We start from the raw sequence: 21,118 nt of genomic DNA on the forward strand, positions 1-21,118 counted from the left end.
CTTTTCGTTTGACGAGAAATTTCCCGTCCCGATATTTACGCACTCGAAAAGTTGTGTGAAACGTAATGAAGAAATTTCTGGGACCGCGAGTCTTGTTGTTATTAAATAATGTTATTATTATACCTACGTTTGTGTTGCGTCAACGCCAATCGCTCGTTATAACGACATGTGTAAACCCAGGTTTAATTTCGTAGATTGTAAGCACTTCGCGGCGATATATTGTGCATGTATAATGTGTATGTGTATTGCATACAATACCCGGGTAGTATAAAAAGCTCAGGAAGTACACAGCAGACTGACTTTTGGAAAAAAATTAATAGCAAAGTAAAGAAGGAGAAAACGAAGGAAGAAAAAAGAACCATAAAATTTTATACTGTAACGAGGTAAGTAATAAGATTCCGAGGTGATTTATAACCGTCGTGCGAGAAAAACACCGAAAGTAAAGGCATAAATTTGCCTAATAAACAATTTTAAATTCTGGGTAAACAACGTACGTATACCCAATACTCAAAGGTACCACAATTTATAATATTAATGTTCAAATTCACCTGCGACATTACTTGGATTATTTAAAGGAGGCTTTACGGGTGATTGATTTATTAAAATGGAATAATAAATGCGCGGCGTTCGTTCGTTCATGAACAGTCGGGTACCCAGATTCGTCGACAAAATTCGCCCAATAAGTCGTGTCAATTCTTTTGTCTTACCATTTCGGGCTTCTTCTCCTTCCGGCGCTTGTGTAACCAAAGCCTGCAATTCCTTCTCCAAGTCCACATGACAACTATCTTTATCCCACGAAAGGAATCCTGAAACAGAGAGAAAAAAATCCATCCGTCAATATTCATGCCCATAAAATACCTTAAAAATGTCTACGCGTGTCGATGTCGTCGTATTATTTGAAAGAAAACGATTTCACCGCGTGAATAACTTTCCTCATTTTCATTCGCGCAATAACACCGATTCCTTACAGATTCATATTCGATATACTATCTGCGAACGTCATTCCGCTGATGAATCAAAATTCCAGTTTGATCGGAGGCCCAAAATCATCCAAGCTGATCGCGGGAAAAATACGATAAGACGATATAGAAAAGTACCTGTATTATACTCAAGTTGTTCGCGGTTGATGTTTTTTTTTCTTTTTTAGTCTTTTTTTTTTTTTTATTATTCTTCTCTTCAAGTAAAGTGTCGAAAAAAGAGTAAGTAGGTATTCTTGGTGAAATTCGCGCGGAGCCTCACGGATGAAGCGAGGATCTCAAGCCGGCACACAATACGATAGATCTTGAGTGCTCTAAATTCAACTCGGCACTTGCGAGTACAACGCTGCTGGGTAGGCGAAGCGGAAGAATAGAAATTGGCAGGCTTATCGAACCCTTGGCAATTACCCGTTCCCGTGCGAACCTACATTTCTCTTCACTGTTTGCGGGCAGACGAACGAGTCCGATAGCAAGGCGCGGCTTCCTTCGATCATTTCTATTATACGCTAGATACGACGATTTTCTCCTTAGGCCTACGGGTTCTATAGATCCTCAGGTGCGATAAGGAAGTGAAACTTTGTAGAGCAATAATATATGTACGAGTCGATTAGCCTTTGGGCGAAATAAAAAACGAAAAGCATCGAGTGTTGAATTTCGATTCATCGTGTGCAGGTACGCAAACATTTGATTAAAACCTGAATTAAGTGTTGCATAATTTTCGAAAAATCAGGGTAGGAATGTAAGGTATTTTTATACTTGTTAGCCACACGCAGGTTTTAGTTGTGAGTTACGGGGGCGTAAGAAGTTGAGAGTAAAAAGTTTGGGACGAGATTTTTACGGTAAACACGGGGATTGAGAAACGCCGAAAAAAGAAAAAGAAAAAAGAAGAAGGAAAGAAAGTAAAAGGTGAAAAAAATTAGTGGAAAAGACGACGGCAAGGAAGAAAGTTTGAGGCTCAGCCAAGGGGAGGCCCCGATTCTGCGGCACTCGGTTCAGGGATCGATAGATTGCGGGCGTTGAGCCACGTGATCATCGCTGTATAAGCTCGCTGCCAAAAACTGGGAATGTCCGTTGGATTCTCTCCGCTTTCGCAAACCCCTTTCCTATAGCTTTTGCGCCTAACCGAGCCTCCGCGGGAACAAAACCCGATAGCAAATACTGATTTCCGGTTGCAGGAAGTGATCCTTGCTTGACGAAGGAGAATCGCGCGATAACGACTACAACCGAGTCGGCGTAAAGCTTCGCCATCGCGGCTAATTTCACCAACAGATTGCAGTTCGAACCTCGTCCAGACCTTTTACCAATCAACTGTAATTACGACTATTACGGATGTGGAATGCTGCGCGCTGTGCAGCTCTCCATAATTTTATTCCATTATTTTTTATACGTAGGAATTTATCAGGATCAGAGAATAGAAGGATAGTAATATCGAATTTGCAAAAAAACTTGGAAATGCAGGAAGTCGAAGCATAGGAAGGTCAAAATGTGGATAAGGAAGGTATAAACGAAAACCAAAATACAAAACGGTTATTTTGGCAAAATTTTACGTATAAAACGGATCGTCGCGTTTTTTAAAATCCTATATTGCGACCCTTTGATTCGTTCTACTCGTTTTACATTTCCACCATCACCCTTTATTATTCAACCGAAAGATTTGGTTCAGCCAGGTGTTTAAAATTGGAGAAAATGGGATTGGGCAAGTCGGGAGAACTTATAATTTTACCGAAACGACTGAAATTGCCGGGTAGATTAATTGTTCGCTGATTGCAAAAACGGGGCAAAGGAAAAAAGAGGCGCGTGAGAAAAAAGAAAAAAAAAAACGGAGAAAAAAATCAACCCTTTCACGACGAACCAATTCACGAATGAACCTCGCAAACTTATAGTCATACCCAGTATAACGAATAACCCTGTGATCAAGCCGTATTCTGGAGAATAACTTATTTTTAGCGTCCAACGCGATCGTCCAGGGTCTACGAACCCAGCTGCATTTTACATCGCCGTCTCATTTTAACGAGTAAACTAATTGGAATATAAATAATGCGTTTCAGATGTATTCAACCGTGGTTATAATATAACACAAAACCGAGTCGAGCGAGGCCGCTAATTAGTGCAGAAGAATAAATTCGCATTAGGTAGGTGAAACACGGAGGTTCGGGGCGCGACGTACCCACGTTTTATCATTGTTAGTCCCCGCACAGCCGGCAGTGTTGGGAATAATTGATAACGCAATCAATTTAAGAGCGACGTGAAATTCGCCGAAGGAACGGTGGAAAAAAGCAATACCTAAAAAAAAACAAAAACTAGATGTATTACGTTTTCATCGAGTAAGTGTTAGTCTTCGTTTTTCCTCACCTCTTCTTACTTTTTCTTCTTCATCTTCTTATTATTTCCCAACTTTTTCCAAACGTTAATTATATCAAAGGATCGTATATACGCTTTTTTTATCGACTCGCGTATATCACTGCATCGCCATACATGTATCGTCCAACTTTCTTTCAATAGAATCGATCGAGGATACAATTTTCCGACGATTCGGCTAGCTTTCGAGTTAATCCAATCGACAGAGTGTACGCCGGTCGCAAAGCTCGGTGTATAGACCGAAAAAAAATAAAAAAAAATATCCCATTTCCGTTTTGTTTAGACGTCGTGCGAAGCGAGAAAAGATCCTCCTAATCCCTCTCGGACCTTTTCGCACTTTTTCTCCGTTACGGTTTTTCCTGATTCGAAGGACCGCACCCATCCAGTTTTTCTCACTTCTTTTTCCGCAGCGGTAGAAATATAATTTTTTTTCTTTTCTCTCTCTCTCTCTCTCTCTCTCTCTCTACCGACGAAATGACATCATCCTCCCTCGCGTCTCGGTTAGCGTAGCGTGAAATTTTCCGCAGCACCGAGTCCCGTGGCTTGTCAGGGTGTGAGGTACATGATTAAGGTATTCCGACGAAAAGTTATACACCCAGTACAGGCAATGTGTACGGAGGTCAGGGGAGGAGCGAATCCCGTGGGACGAAACGGGCGCATGGCCCGAGGGTGACACACCCTAACCTTAACGCTTTAGAAGACAGTCTGCATATAAACACGCGTGTATATCAAACCTCCGAAAGTGTTAGTTACGATGACATTCTCAATGGGATGTAGGTTGGCGTTAGATTAACCTGTCAAAGGTCGTCTATTCAGCCTCCCGCGTTCTGTTTGACTCCTGTTTTAACGGCAACGAGCAATGCGGAACGTAAGTGAGCGTGATGGATTCCCGACGTCGCGATGCCAGAAGATCAAAATTTCATCCCCCCTTGATTATTTTTATTTTACGAAGGTTGGAAGAATCGAGCGAATCAAAATTCAACTCGAATATAAATATGTATAAGCGTAAAATAACAATGTAGCTAATAACCGTGAAGACTTAATAATACCAGCCGGACCTTAGGCGCCGACTTGTGTACAAACGCGTCTGCAGGAACAGGCCGTATTGATTCCGCGGGTGGGTTAATGCTATTCCATTGTGTGCCTAACCGAGGACCAATCAGAAACGACCGGTGACCGAGGCGAGGATTCGAGCCTCCAAGCTACGGCCTATAGCCTGACTTGAGGGGGTGACTTCGGGGCGGCCGGCGATCACGGAGCTTTAAAAAAACCAGCTGTTAAAGCAGACCCTGCGGCACGTATTATACAGGTCGAACAGTGTTGACGTACGAAACAGCGACACGTGACGACGGCCCAGTTTGAAAGGGATTGAGCGAATTTTATTTTTCACAACACACGGAGTTCGCTTGTCTATCCGGCTGGCAATTGCCTCTGCTTTTAAAACTCCCAGGACCAATTGGCGTTGGTCGCCATAATAGAGCGGGACGTTTAACGCCAAGGAGGGAGTGGAGCACTGGGTCGGTGACTATGTGTCTGCCCTCCTGTGCTCGCTTCGGTCATGTAAGTAGCGCACCTTTGAGGTTTCCTCAAGCAGCCCGCAGCCCCGGAGAAACTGAGGATAAGATTCTAGCCCCCTTCCCCGTCTGTCACTCGGGGCTAAGGCTAAGGTCAAGTTCGGGATAATGCATCGCATGCTCCGAGGGTCCGAGGCGCGATTAATTACTGTATAGGAAAAAATTTATCGCGACCTTCCAAGATCGGGAATTATCGCACAACGAGTGGTGTGTCAGACAGTCGAGTACCTACTGCGGAAGTCATTAAAGCAGCCGAATTGGAGCCCGGTTAACCGGCTGTCGGGACTTTATAGGATGTCAAACAAATCGTTTTGTCGGATTAGAATGTGATTACACGTGATACTGCGGGTAAGTATCAGCGAACGTCGATCCAAAGAATCAACGGTGGCTTGAATTCGGGCGATTTGAGTTCGTGCATTAATGGACGGAACTCCAGGTTGCCGAAGAGAAAACCCATGTTCACCGGTATCTGGAGAAGTTCGTAGCTGCATGGAAACTGCTGTGCGAGCGTAATCATCGGGGGTTAATCAATCCGTAAACTTTGCAAAGCCGCAATTCCATTAGCCGGTGTTTTAGACTGCTATTATACAGGGAGCACCGGTGAACGGTTGACCTGTCTAGTAAATTGTCAAAATTGTTTATCCCGACAATCGAGTACGCGGGTCTGTTGTGGGTTGGGTACACGTCGAGAACCCGAGGGACGAATATTTTCTGGGTCACGAACGTTGAACGAAAGCCGGCCGCTCCGCGGTCCGATTTTAGACTCATGGTAAGTTAACAGTTCGAACGATTCCAACAATTCGAAACCATTGCCACCGCAGGATCGGGTCTGAGAAAGATTTCCAATGATCAGGGGACTTGGGGAAGTTTGCGTCAAGTGCGGTTGAAGAAAATCGAGTCGGAAGGATTTTTCAAATTGCTTCCTCAAAAGTTTTCAAAAGCCAAGAATTCCGACTATTCCATGCACGGGTATGCGTTCTGCATTATGAAAGGGGTTAAACGTCGGGTGAACGGAGCAGCCTCTCCGTTTCCCGTTCCTCAAACTGGCAGTAAATTAATCCGTCACGCGTTGCTTCCTCGTCCTCGTAAGTTCACTATCCGAAATTCATAAGGCGGTGGTGCGGCTGCGCGAACGTGTCACGCCTCCAATGAGGTACAAGGCACAGACACCTTGTCCGACAAAAGACGTTCCACGGAATTGTGCAGACTTCTCAACGAGACTCGCAGTTATCGCTTCCAAGGTATTCGGATTAGTACAAGAGCATGCGCGCACCAAGGTTATACAATAGCTTCACTGACTGACGGTATTGTCCCATTATTATAAGGATAAAAATAACCTGTCGGGTGCAACGATGTGGATACGAACTGTCACTGTCAGTTGAGCCGAGACAAAAGCTCGAGCTGAATGCCAAGTGAACGTTGTGACGTGCGTCTTTCCCTTATTCGAACTTTCGCATCGACGAACCAACGGCGATACGCGAGGCGGATGGATGTCACTGAAACATCGTTCTTATCATTCGCTGCGAAGGTCGCGGATTTCACCCCCTTTGTGCGGCTCGTGTCCATTGAACGCGGGGTTAATCAGCATTCGGTGATCGGTCGAGACGAGCGATTTCACCGATTGTGGCGTAGGTCTGTGTTCCATCGAAGAAATTCAATCTGCGAGAATCGTTAAGTTGATGGACGAGCCTTGGGGACCCGTCGAACCTTGGCTCAACTTATCTCTCTACCCTTCCAGTTACGACGGGTAAAAAGTTCTCGAGTTAATGTCTCACAGGTTCGCAACGAATCGTCGAAACACTTTGAAAAAAATGGCCGCGATGCGAGTGGCGAAAATTTCGTGGCCTGTACAAATCCAGATCGTTACACCGTGGGATAGTCCTACAGAATGATGAATAATAAAATTTCCATTTCGAGAAAATGGAGTTACGAACATCGCGTGGCTGTCCCGTCTCGGTTCCATCATAACCGCAGACGATGAGATAGGAGGAATGTTAATGCGCGGATGTTTCGGTAAGATATAACGGCGGTCTATACTTCATGCCGTTTTATCGAACGCCCGGATGAGTGCTTCTCCGGCAGGATCTCGACTACTGCGAACATCTATAACTTCTCGAGTCTCGGATTTCTTTGTACAGTGGAGCTCTTTCCCGGCGTGAAATAGCGGGCCTCCCTTCCATCCTCGCGACTCGTGTCTTTGGTGATCGAATGCCGACCCTCGAACCACCATCCACTCGAAAAGCGTCACCGTGAATGGCTCCGACGGGACGCTTCAGCCTCCCGTTGTTCGTCGTCGAGTGTTGATCCTTCCGGAATCCGTAACCATGCCACGGGATCGGAGTTATTCTAAGGGTGTAGGATCCTCCCGACGTTTAGAAGGAAAAACCCGGGTCAATCCGGAATTGGCACTTTTGTGGGATTCGCAACTCTGCTGTTTCTACCTCTTTCCCTTCTCCTCATGATCGTTCCCTTCTCATTCTCGTCCCGATATCAAGCTCGAAGTGGAAAGTTTCCCCCTGGCTTGAAATGTGACATTCTTCCTTGAGGATACAGGGTTGCGTAATATCCCTTTAAATTTGAATAACATTGTACGAATTCTTCGTCGCTATTCAGACTATCGCAAACAATCGTAGATACGCCTTTTTTTTACAACCGTAGACACGGAGTTGATTCACTGGCTGGGGCATCACGTGGTTTCTAATCAAGTCCAAGGTTTAAAAATCTTCCAAATTCGCAGTGCAGTGACACGGGTATCGTAATGCAAAGTGACGGTAAGTCGGGTGAGATAAAAGTCTGCGAAGCCATTCAGAGTGACGTTTGAGTTACCCGACGTGTTTCTCAAGTTGGGAAAGTTTCCCGGAGAATCTTGAAGCGACAGAGTCAGAGTTTTACTCTTGATTTTTCGCTCGGCTCGAGAATTAGATAAGACAGTGACAGTCTGGAATTCGGTATTAACTTTGTTGCCGACGGATAGGAGAATAGCAGCCGCACCCCAAGCATCGTGTGATACACGTGTAGATGGCCTCGCCCTCGAAGAATGACAAGCACTTTTGAAACTTCATTTACTGCACCGTCTCGCAATCAGCGCAAAGTATATCAAATGTTTATTCATAATGTTCAATTTCAATCTCGAGGACGCATTCGAGGGTCCTCCAATTGTCTCGAACTCTTCCCACCCGAGTTACAGAACGCAAATTCCCCTCCGATTCCAAACACCAAGCGGCAATTATTCATACGCAAACTACCCGCCCGGTCCCTTCGCAGCCCGAATTCTCGGTGGTATAATCTGTAGGTACTACAGAACTTAGTGTACCTACACAGATCCGCGGTAAACTTGGAAGAGCGAATAGAAGCGATGTAAGACTCGTCGGAACATTCTCAGAAGTCCTCGATCAGCCTCCGCAGCCTCGGATTCATCATGGCGGCCGAAACTCGGCGGAAGGCCCGTCAACTTCGTCGCGTCTCAAACATGGCGGTGACGAAGGTTGTCAGCTGCGGTGTGAGTTATGCAGAAACGGAGAAATTCTCGGGGATTTTGACTCCGCGTTATTTCGTGGATATAAAAATGGAAATTTTAGGTAACAGGGAAAGCAGGACAAGGAGGGTGGATTCGTCGGACGAAGCTGCGTCTCGCCTATTTGTCTCGGCGGATTGCCAAAGTATACCTATGTATTATACCCTACAGGCTGCACGAATGCCGGGTCTTATCGAGCGATCATCGAGCACCCTGCAGTCCGTTGGAACGAGTTCGCGATGCAGTCGCGATTTTTTCGCATAAACCGCGTCGCGTCGCGGGGTTAAGTTCGGTTGAAACGTCGTTAACCCGCTTTCCAAATCTCTTGACGAGGTATGGAAAGTACGTACGTATTTTTCTACAGTCAGGTCAAGTAAGAGTCTGATTGCGAAGAAGTATTAAAAGAGGCTGGAAATGTCTGCAACTTAGAATTTATAAAAAAAAAAAAAGCATATCGTAACCTTCCTGACATTGTTGATAATAACAAGGTGTTTATAGACTTAGAATTGGTGTTTAAATGTTTTTACCTCGATCACAAAAATCTTGTTCAAACACATGTCGTTTGACGATTAGCTTCAGTATTACTTTTGAAAGCTTAACGTCTCTTTTCTTTACACGCACCATCTGCGCGTGTAAGTTGGATTTTTTTTTTTTATTCTCTAAATGAAAATCCTTAGTTCCTAGTTTCCGAGAAATTTTTGCTCTCTGGTAGGAGACCGACAACGATTTTCAGACTGTCCCTCCCCCCTCCCCCGCGGTCGGAATTCTAATCGGAAAGAGAACGAGTCCAAAAGAAGCGTTGATTCTTGCAATTCAGGCGTCGCGCGTCGCGGCGGCGCCGCCAAGGCCTCGAGGCAAAGTAATTAGTGTAAATGAATTAGCCCTGCAGCATCGGACCGGGCCTAGGGGTGTTCAGGGCGGAGGTCGTGACGTCACCGGGACCGCGGCAGTCACGTGGTATCCACCGCTCGCTTTTGGATCGATCGACGCAACACCCTGTCGCCACCACAGTCTAAGTATGTGTTTGTAGTATAAACCGTGCATCTCGGACGAGGTCTAAGGACGCCGGCATATCGTCGACACCTTGTACCTTCGAATCATCGCCGAGTGGTTTTTTACACCCCTGTTGATTGTTACGAGAAAAGAGAGTAAAAAATAAAAAAAAAAAAAATTAAAGAAAAATAAAAATACGTTCCCAGGGAAATCGATGAAAAAGAAAAAGGAATGTCGACGAAACCATGAATGATTTTGTATCGCATATAAAATAAGCTGCAGGATGACCTGCGGCTTGTTGGATTTGTTAATTTTGACGGCGTAGGTTTTGTAGGTATTATTTATTATTGTTGTAACGAATTTGTAACCACACCTTTTGTTTATACCGTTACCAATGCGTGTCCCTTATCGCATGTTCAATCATTTGTCTACGCATATGAGGTTGCTCAGCCAAAAGTCATTACTGTAAAAACTGTCGGTCTCGAGATTTATTGTTAAACAGGAGAACACTTGTTCCAATTACATCAATTTTTCACCCAATTTTTATTCGTTGTGTGATTTCCAGGCTTAACGTTTCCTCGTTACTAACGTAGAAACATTTTATTTCGTTTTCCCGCAATCTCGGAATACTGCCCTTGGTAACACTGGTGCCAGAAGTGGAATTGCATCGTGATCGATCCGGATATTAGATATTTCTTCGTGCGTGATCGTGCGAGCAGGGGATTAAAGCTTCGTCACGTATCCCGGCAGTGCGTTATACGTAAGCCCTGAATATTGTGTTACAGGTACACAGAGTTATTGCTTCCACGCAAATACTCTTTATATCCTAGTTCACGTCGGATAAAGTATGAAAGTCGCGAAAGGTAGATTGCGATGCACCCGCGTTACAGTGCGTTACAACGGCGATAAACGATCGACGGATTGCTCTGATCAAGTTTTGGGGTAAACAAGAATAAATGGGAGCATTTTATTGCCCCTATATATAAGCGGCTGTTTCACCGCACACCGCGGTATTCTAAATAACTTTTATAGATCGGATATATAATATATACAGTATGTATACATGCATGTGTACAGGGGAGATTGATAACTATATATGTTGTATATACATATATACGTATACATTGCGCGAGACGCACCCTGTGCGGGCGGAATGGCTTATTCGCATCCTCCCAAGAAGGGACGGGGCATTATTTCTTTCCTCCGGCCATTTCTCCTCGGTCTTGAACCTCCTTTCTCGAAACGACCCTCGACTCGAGAACGGCGCTCTTCTCGCTCGTCGTTGCGCACGCGATCGCGTATGAACGCGCGAATGTTGGGGCACGAGTCTCGTTCCAGACAGCGGAACGACCCACGGGGGTAAGACAATCGACAAATCTTCCCCGGTCCATCGAGGATTACGTAAAATCACCTTGGCGCGGCCTCAGTACTCAGCATCCGGTCGCTGCTGCAGCGAATATTGTCCCGTGACGGTTACGTTGATAAGAAATTCCTGATACGTGATTACAGTGAATGGACTCCGCCTCCAACCTTAATTGGTAAATTTGCAGATCATTTTCACTTTTTTTCTGCAAACTTTTTTGTTAATACGAAACGCGCACCGATTTTTCTCGCGGGTGTAAAACTAACTTCTTGTGTTCTGCGGCAGCCTCCTTAATAACAACGTGAATTAACACGAGTGAAAGCCACCCCCGCAAATGCGCGCGCGAACTCTTGACGTCCGGAGCTTGCGAGGTGGATAACAGCTTAAAGTCGAGAGACAAGCGCGACCAGATAAGCGGGGCTATTTACGTCTTTTTGCGCACTTTGCCAAGGCCGGGCTGCTCGTCTCAAAGTTTGTTAATTAGCCGGTCCCCAGCTTAATCATCGCGCTTTAAAGGAATTTCGTAAGCCACGCGGTACGGCGTCGGGATCTGAAATTTATTAGCGATAAACGAGGTTAAGGCTCGTTTAGCGTTACATAAAATCGAATAAAAAGTACCCGATGATCTCGTAAAAAAAAAAGTACCCGCGTCCTGTAACCGCAACCCCCGTTCGCGATGAATAAAACACCATTGATGTACCGTTTCAAATCACGGGCATAAATTGAATTGGTTTCGGATCGCAGGAATCAAGTCGCGCTACTCAAAATCACAATTATACCTTGACGAGTGATTCAGACTCATTTATAATAGACCGGCGGTTGTTCAATCGCTGCAAGAAATAAACGAGACACCGAGAAAACGTTACGTGTTGTCAGTCTGAAATTGAATTTGAATAATTTTAAAAATACTCGGTCAATGATCAATGACGAAAACAATTCGAAATGCAGCTTGGGAGCAAGTTTTGGCGTAAATTCGGGGCTCTTTTTATTCAAACTTAAGGACACGTCATGCGGTAATATTAGTGGACATTTAGGGATCGCGTGGATTCGGTCGAACTCGGTCAGACTCGACTGACGTCTAGGTCAAATTGATCAGAAGCCCTGAGCGTGATACTCGAGAAGCCGTGTCGCGGAAGTTCTCCTCCTAATGCTCACCACCCCTACTTTGTTGGCGATAGACGTTCGTTCTTTCGCTTGAACGATTAGATTTTTCCAAGCGACCCCGCTGTCGCAGTCGATTCTCAATCCCCGGGCCAATGCTTGAGAGAATAATCTCAAAGGCACGCCTCGAGGTATTTCATCATCAAGTGTCATTTACCGAATCGCTTGAAAATCCCGAAGAGTCGTTCCAAGTCGGTTTAATTGCCGTTTAAAGTCTCCGCGATGCCGCCTAAAGTCGTTACACAAGCAATCACGAGGAACTCGACAAAGTCGGTAGAAATCGTTGAACTTGACTCTAAAAACACAGCGAGTTGTCCGACATGAAATGCACGATGAAACTGAAGCTATATTTAAACTCTCGCAAACTGGTTTCAAGTTGTTTCAAGTTCTATGTCAGGACAAAAAACTTTCGAGTATCTAATTTGAATATTAAGAAAACTCGCGTCGAGTAACTTGCGGAGTAATGTAGCTTTGAAAACCAACTTGGATCGAGCTTCGCAAGTTCATCTCGAAGCGAGGCTAAGCAAGGTGGTCAAAAATTTGGCGTCATCGCTTCAGCCGAAATAAATGCGTCTAAATTATGCAGATATTCAATCTGCGGAGTGGCCCGAGTCTCTGGAGGATTCGTGTCTCGAGGTGTTTCGAAATTGTCTTATAAAGAAAATCGTGTTAGCGTAGAAGTTATCTCCTCCCCGTTCGCAGATCTCCGGAGTTCGCGTGAGGAGGACTCGTCAAGTACCAATACATGCGTATATATCTATACCTATATCCGGGAAATTTCAATTTCAAATACCGTGGAGAAGCAACGATTTTGCGACACACTCCGCGGGCCCATTTGTCTGAAGGGTAAAATGAAGCTGTTGACTGTTGAAATCGTTCGAGGCTAGGGAGTCACGACTGTAGAATCAATGAATTGAAACTATACGAGAGAGCGAGAGAGATTGCCGGTCGCCGGGATTAAATCATTTCCCACAATTTCGCGGGATAAATTATCGCGATTATTCGTCGAAGCGATATTCGTCGTTTAGGTTTAGGCGTAACGTGACGTCACGAATGCGGCGCGGCTAAACGAGCTTAGGGCGGGTCTCAAAGCGGTGTATAAATAAATTGTCTGAATATACGACGTGTACTTGTTCCCGGCGGGCTACGTGAACCGTGAATCATGAACGAGAAGAGGGATCAGCAGACATTCGACCATAGAGGGAACCTCTTTTTTCTCCTCTACTCCCCCTCTATCCCCTTTCCTTTTTCACCGGCGTTGCTTACGCCCCTGCATTACGGTTCTGGAATTACACGCGAGGGATTTAAAGCCTCGACTTAGCTCCATCCCAAATGGAAAATGTCAATTCCCACCCGATCCGGTTACCTCATACGTCGGTTTGAAATTTTTCATATCCCCCCCCACGTTACTTCCTGTAATACACGACACAGCGTATGGCCAAGCACTTTTGAAACTCTAAGTGATCTCAGTTTTTATAATACATCCATGAAATTCTTACCCTCTCGTTTCGTCAGGGATAAACTCGTTTAGACGTCAATTTTTAAAAAGAACCCCCCCGTCACTGTTCCCCCATTTTCTCTGAAATATGTCATGAACAATTTTACCCTTCAACACCGCGTATAACGGTATATATATAATTACGAACGTAACAAACTGCGATTATATAAATTCTCAATGTTCAATTAAACCCGCGAATAGTTAGTGCATATTTTAGTCTTCTCTCTCTTCCTTCTTTTTTTTTTTTTCAAACTACGGGAGGATTGTTTAACCCAATTAGTCACCGTAATTAGGAGAATTCACTGGGGGCAGAAAATTCCCGTACACCGTGGCTATAACCGCGTTGTTACATTCGCTAAACACGCTGAAGGGGCGGCGTCGGATGAAGATAAAGTTTCTGCGGGTAAATCGGTGCGAAACTTTCGCTTTTCATTAAACCGTCGTCACGCGATTTCGCGTCATTTGATACTCTTCGCGTACCCAGCATCCCCCGCGCCTTTGACCCTTTGCTCCGAACGTCACCCTAAAATTTTCCCCACGTGATTATACATGTGCAAATACGCACCCTGGACCCTCTCACTCGCGATTAAACAGAAACGGAGAAACTTCGTCTATTTTTTCTTGCCCGTTCACGTTTCCTTTCACATTCTTTCAAACATTTTCCATCACTTTGCCACAATTTTGTTAGTTTTATTGTTTTTATTTTATTTTCTTCGCTTCTCTTTTCGACTCGGAATGTTTCGTTGTACTCTTGAAACACTGCAGCCCGATGACACGACGTGTCGCTGCAGAGAGCTTAGGATAGGCTCGAGCTGTAGGTACGTGAAGAATAATAATAAGAAGAAGCCGGGCGTACGACTCGCGACACTTTATACTTCGCGGCTCTCCGCGCATATTACCGAGACAAGAGATTTAAATTTATTACACTTGACCCTGCAGTCGGTTCTAACGAACGGGGTCAGTCGCAGGAATCACTTAAGAATTTTCTACAAGTCTGGAGGTCGATCAAAGGAAATCGAACGCTCGAGACTGAAGCTTAAAAGTTTCTCTCCGAAGAACCTTGAAGACAGATACAAGTACGTGTAACCTGATACTCGAAATCACAGTTCGGAATGTATTCGAACAACTTTTAAACCGTTTCGCGTCTTTCTTCCGCCATTTGTCGTTTCCTTGCGGTAACGCAGCGAAGAATTGACGTGACTTTTCGGCGCGGATAAAAGTATTTACCGTTGTTATTCGAGGTACGGGAAAATGGTGAGAGCCGAGTAAAGTGCACTGCGGTGTTTACATAGGTGCAAAAGGTTTGTTCTGCTCCAGACACATGAGGGAATCAGCGATTAGTGAGTGGAAAGCACCGAGTAACCGTTCAGTGCGGTATAAATCGGTGTTTGTATTTCTCTCCAGATATCACCGAGTCCGTTTAACCACGTGGTTAGAAAAAATAAACCAGACCAGTGTGGGTGTTTTTCCATCCTGCGGCGTTCGACAAGTTTATTCTGTCGTGTAACCGAAGACTGTACCGGAAATCGAAGATGCTGTGTTCCACGTTTTTGAAATCGAACTTCCAAGAGTCAAAACATCCCTCGTTCTCTACTTTTCAGCGATGCCGTTGTTTTGAAATTCAAGTCTTACTCCCTTTAGAAATTAGAATATAAAAATCTCTTTTTCGTAATTTCGTTTGAAACCCTGTAACGATTCAGCAATTCACTGAGCATATAAGATGAGTAACGTTGTAATTTTGCAGTAAAGAAAAGACGACGTTTATTTATTTGTTTATTGTTATTCATCGATAACGATTGCGTGACGGAAGGGAGTTTACTCGATTCTTTAAGGTTGACTCAGACTCTGCACCGTTTCCCTCAAGCCCCGAGGACATAATTAATGCAACACTTAATATCAGACAGCTGTGAAACGGATATGAACACTGCTGCAACACGAAAGTGTTGTTCATTGATGCGGGTCGGTGGAGGCCAACCAACACGTGGCAGCCGTTGACACACATTAATGAACTGTGCAGCGCAATTGCGGCATGCGGCGCGTAGTGAATTCGCCGCAAAAACCGATGAAAAATCACCGTAATTGAAAAACTGGCTTTCATCGTTTGTACAAAGTCAAAGTCGTGTTTGTCAAAGATTACGGTTTCTGCGCGATGCAGGCGTCGCGATATTAACAAATAGTGCAGCGAAATTGGCCTGCACGGTTCGGAAATTCTTTTCAAACATCTTACAGATTTTTTTTTTACGACCGTTGCGATAATTTGATGTTCGTGAAACAGTAAAGTAAAGTGAAAAATGTACGATACCTAGACTATAAACGAACAGATTATCGTTGCAATCACCAGGTAAGCAGTTTCCTTGTATCAATAACGTATAATCATTATACCGTAACAGTACTCAGTTAACTAAAATTTCTTGTTACCACAGATAAGTTTGATAAAAAATAAAAATAAAATAAAATAAAGCTCATCGTACAATATACGTCTAATTGTCAGCACGTAGCGACAATATGAATTTAAGAATCTATCGATGTTTTGAATTGTCTCCGGAATACTAAGGGCAGTAAGGTTTGTATAAAGTACGAGAGGGGTTTCACCTGTCCATAAATATACATTAAGCACCGCGCAGGTATATCGAGGTGTATAAGAACAAACAGCGACGCTGAGGGGATAGTAAATTAATGGAGGTCGAGCCTGTGCGGCAGGCGTATGTCATTCCCCCGAGTCCCTTTACCAATGAATCACGCGATCGCGTCATCACAGGGGTTGTTAGGACGCCGATAACATTTCAGGATTCGCGTCTCTGGAAAATATAAGCACAGTGCAGCCCTGCAGGCAAAGGTTTCTCCCCCGGGAGCACGAGCCGTCTGTCCGCTGAATCATCGACCGTCTTCGACGCTGCCGGAAGTTTGCAGCCCGTAATTTCCACAGCCCTTGTATATATTTATTCAAGGAAAAAAATCCCACCGTTCCCCCGACTCCCTTCACCGCCGAAACAAGTACGCGGTTTCGGGGTATCTGGTAATCTACTCTCACCGCCCCGGGACAGTATACGAGATATTAATTTCACCCCCTTCTTGATTTCGGGAGTTAATTTCTTACCCTCGGCGCTCCTGAATCTAACGTTGAGGAATAGCGTAGCAAAAATATTTTGCATGCTAAAATCGGCAACAATTGTTAGCGAATATTCATTGCCGATGTGTAAATTTTAGTCCGATTGCTGGTACGTAAGCTGTTACACGTCGTGCATAGTTGATGTAAAAACTGAAATCCTCTTCGGTGTTTTATTTTTTGTTTTTTCTTTTCTTTTTCTTTTGTATCTTTGTTCTGAACTCATCTTTTCGGTTTACAAGGGTTGATTTTTGCGTTTCTACCTCTCGACTCTCTTCCTGATGCCCCCCAACAATTCGACCATACGACGAGGTTCGCCTCGAACATTGAAAAGCAAATCGTCCTCCACGTCAAGAGCCTCCGCTAAAGCCGTCAGGGTCTTCCAACCCCTTCGTGAAGTCCGGGAAAAATATGCGTAGGCATCGCCGTGCGGTCAAGTGCGACAGGAGACAAGTGGGGCCGTCGTGTCGGGTCGCGAAAGACTCGCTCGTTAGTCCGCGTAATGCGAAGGTAAGAAATAATTGGTAGGGGGTGAAGAAGGACATCGCCTCTTCAATTTGTCTTTCGTATCACGGGTGATCTGTGTAATTATACGGTTGTACGGACACGAGCCAAATAAATTGACAACAAAACTCCACCCTGATGTAAAAAAGTTTATCATGTCAAAATGATTACTCCGGAAACTCGTAGGTAGGTAATAACTGCGGCGAAAAAAATCTGAAACGAGTGTTTTCGTCCTAGTGCAAGTGTAACGACGACGCGTCTCGAGGGGCGCGTAATAAATGCAAGCAGTCACTCATCGAGTCCCCGTCTGCGCGGTTTTCTCGACACGAAGCGCGGCCAAACCAAGCTGGGAATTTTGGTAGGGATAAAAATGCACCCCCTGTACTCTACGGGGATAACAAGAGTAATTGCGGAGGTAGTTTTCAAGGGGGACGTCAACGGGATGAAGAGGTAAGAATTCTGCTTCGCCGGAGTCCCGCGTGGCTAAGTTTAGCCGGAAAGTATAAGGTATGGCTTTCACGTAGGCGCAGAAAGAGAGAGAGAGAGAGAGAGAAAGATGAAAAGATAGAGCAAGAGAGAGATAGAGAGAGATAGAGAGAGAGAGAGGGAGAGAGCTCACGCGTCAATCCCCTAGCGGGAGTTGGCGTTTCTTGCTCTCCGTTTTTTTAACGGCGGATGCTCAGCGGCGAGATGCCTGCCATGCCGAGGCTGCATAGGCCACACCTATGTTTAGACTTTAGACACCGTCTCGCACACGTGTGCAGAGGTCCGTCATCCCCGAGTTATAGCTGCGGGACACGTGACCGAGACACATGCGAGTCCGTCCGCTTTTAACGCGCTTTAGCGTGTGCAGAAAAAGCTCCCTTCCTCATCCATCCCTCGGACTGCGATGCAGCGTGTAAACGCCGAGCAGCCATCCTCTGAGGGTTCGCTTTGTTTCGCATTTGGGTCAAAAGGTTTGCTTGAAAAATGCTGACGCCTTGCCTGGACGGCTGTCCAAGTCGCGATATGGGGAGAGGGAGGGAGGGAGGAACCCGGACTTCTGTTTCACCTTTTTCTCATTCTTATTGGTTCGTCTTCGGCTTCTTCTTCTTCTTCTTCTTCTTCTTTGCCTCTCCGGTCTCAGCTCGGTTATCTCAACGGACCGATTTTTCACCGAGCTTTCTACCGACCCCCTGCAACAAAAGCTCGAGCTTCCGTGCCCAATAACCACTGATCGACTTCTGGGTTAAGCAGGTGCAGCGGGAATAGGATTTAAATGTAACTCTTTAGCAACTTGAAGTCTAGCTGAATTCCGAAGGCCCGTTGAGCCGCAAGCTCGTCTCTCGTTACACCCTCACGTTGGGGTTGAACGTCAGAAATCGTAACCTAAATTCAAACATGAACGGTGACGATGTTCAAGCTCCTTGAGAAATCCGTATTCTCCGAAACTCGATTATTACATTACAAGGTTTGAGCCTGTATTACAGTTTCGTCTTGACAAGATATCCTAATACAAAAGATCATTTTCCTCGCGACTCGTATAATACAACTGATACGTGTACGACAAAAATCACCTCGCAAATACAGGAAGAGAAGAAGTTTTTGCGTTCGAATTTACCGAGCTGATGAGAAATTACACCGGAAGTATCGAAAAGGAGGTAAAAACTTTTGCGTCACGATGCCTAGTTTTCCTCGAACACAAATGGACGCGGTCATGCTAATGGATTCGAGGAATCAATATGGCGATTGCCGTGGCAACGCCTTTTGCCTGCACGTGACGTAATTGGAGAATGGACAATATAGTTTCGATTGCCGACGAAAAAAAAAACGGGCGTAGCTGTGAATTTTCTTGATTGTGACTCGCTCTTCGTGTCATAGTTTCGACTCGTGCAATGGCAAAAAAACAAACAACATTTAAAAAAACGGATTGTTGCCGGGCAATTTATTTCCTGCTTTACAGCCGGATTTTCGCGACACCGAAAGAAGTTTCTTGGGGTTTGGTGGCACAGTTTCATCCAGAAATCGCGGGATATTGGAACGGAAGTGGGAATGCAGGGTAAACTTTGCATATAACACTCGCAAATCCGGACGAAATGAAAACGTTTTCAAAGGATCGTATAGACCAGCTACGCCCCGTTTTGCTGGGTATGGAAATGACCGAGTGCTGAAACAATGGATTGTGAGAAAATGTGTAACACGCCTCGGTGAACGTGATTATTTTCAAAAACCCATTGCAGCCAAGAGTTATGATATACCGTGTCCATGGTACTAAAAATGAACGGATTAAGGGATCTCCGGTTAGTTAAATCCGAATATAAAGTGTTCGGAATAATTTAACTTTTATAAACGGGTGAAAATGCACGATTCTAATGAAGTTACGATCAAAAGTCATAATCAAGTTGATGCAATGTACATAAAACAAAACCGATAAAATACAATCCGAGACACCAGATCTTGACAATTTTTAACGTTCTGATTACAAAACTTGTTCTAAAGTTCAGGGATTTTATTTCATTCGATGTTCACCATCATCCTGAAGCAAATACGTGCATGAAAAAAATTCCTGGTGGTTGCATTACTCTTGTAAAAATGTGTATGTACATGTATAAATTCCATGTATAACTTCACCCCTCAAAAACCCGTCGAGAGTTCATCCTTTGCTTAAACTTCATCCCCCTAAAGCAAAAACGTATAAGCTACTCTAACGTCGTAGTTTGATTATTATCATCTCCTTTGATTAAAATCAAGTTGCTTTCAGTAAACCCCCGATCTGGATGAAGTAATTTCGTTTTTCTTAGCTCCCCTGACGAATGAACGTTGCAACAATACGCACACGTAGCCCTAACAGAATTTAGACAGAAGTTGTCGGGCAGCTCTTTCGTATGCGACTCGTTCACCGATGATGACGCTACCGCCGTTCTTACTGCGTTTCGAGACTTATTAGGTCTTCCGGACGTGACGCGATTCTCGTTCTCACCCGCAGTGTTTTAACACGACGCTACCAAAATACGCGCTGAACGATGAAATACAGCTGGTTTTCACCGCTGTCAACAGGAGTTACCCGAAGTCGAGGAATCACATGGTGCAAGAGGATCATCCGAAGGGATTGCGATTTCTGCGGTGAAATTTGCGCAACATCCGGATGTTTAATGCACGGTATTTCATCTTCCAAGCCCGAAGGATGGAAAAATCCGGTATTCCAAAGCCTCCGTGTTTCTCTGACACACAAACACCCTCGGGTAGAATTTCCAGACCGTCTGTCTCTCTCTCTCCCTCTCTCGAGGATTTGCGGTGACCTGACCCTCTTCATCGCCGGGTCTTAAGGACATCAAGTCTTGGTCTCGTCTTCGCTTTATCGTCCGGTTACCGTTAGCGCCTTCTCGCCTTGACGATACGTCTGAAATACGGCTTTGACGGATTACACAGTCCGTCAAGTTTCCAAATGATCGATTCTCGCCCGGTTTCTGGATCTCGATTTTCCCTCCGCGCAACTCATCCACCTGACTTTGTCTTATTCTTATTCCACGGTTGTAAGTAGACAAATAACGACGAGGCAAACCGCGATATTATCGGTTCATCGGATTCCCGACATTATCTCGCAACGCCGCAAGTTCGTACCAAGTTTCACCAAATTATGTATACGATCTTTACCTCGTAACGAAGTTGGTTAGGATCTACCGAGCGTGCCGATCAAATTTCAAAGCATATTCCTCCTGAGGTTTGCATTAAGCTGCTGGTTGAACGTGGGGATTTTAATCAAATCAGTGAGCCACCTTACCGACGGTGCACCGATCAGATATCAACATCGCTGCAAGAAGATGGATTCACTTCATTCTCCTCCGTTTTATTCCCCTCGTTTTTCTTGGCTTCGATTCTCGGATTAATTATCGGAGAAGCACCGCACGAGAGAAATCGTTTTCTCTTCCGCTTATTTTTTTTTTCCTCTGATCGAGATGTAGACAGAAGCCCAGCCACTTATAGATACGCCACGTTTCTTGTTCCTTCTTTTTCTTTTCCTCATCTTATTGAGCCGGGAATGAGGAAGATAAGAAAGGAGCTCCATTTCGTAGCCCGTAGGTGGAGAATGA

At 44.8% G+C, this 21,118-nt stretch overlaps 1 protein-coding gene across 2 annotated transcripts in view; it reads right to left on the minus strand.

Annotated features, from left to right (window-relative positions):
* Positions 1-21,118, minus strand: part of LOC124185602 (microtubule-associated protein futsch) — a 67,635-nt gene that overhangs the window by 25,356 nt on the left and 21,161 nt on the right. For both annotated transcript variants that reach the window (XM_046576505.1, XM_046576506.1), the window contains one exon: positions 708-806. In XM_046576505.1, coding sequence (XP_046432461.1) covers positions 708-806 — 99 coding nt within the window. The remainder of the gene's footprint in view (positions 1-707; positions 807-21,118) is intronic.

This window comes from Neodiprion fabricii, chromosome 6, assembly GCF_021155785.1.
Source record: "Neodiprion fabricii isolate iyNeoFabr1 chromosome 6, iyNeoFabr1.1, whole genome shotgun sequence".
NCBI classification, from domain to species: domain Eukaryota; kingdom Metazoa; phylum Arthropoda; class Insecta; order Hymenoptera; family Diprionidae; genus Neodiprion; species Neodiprion fabricii.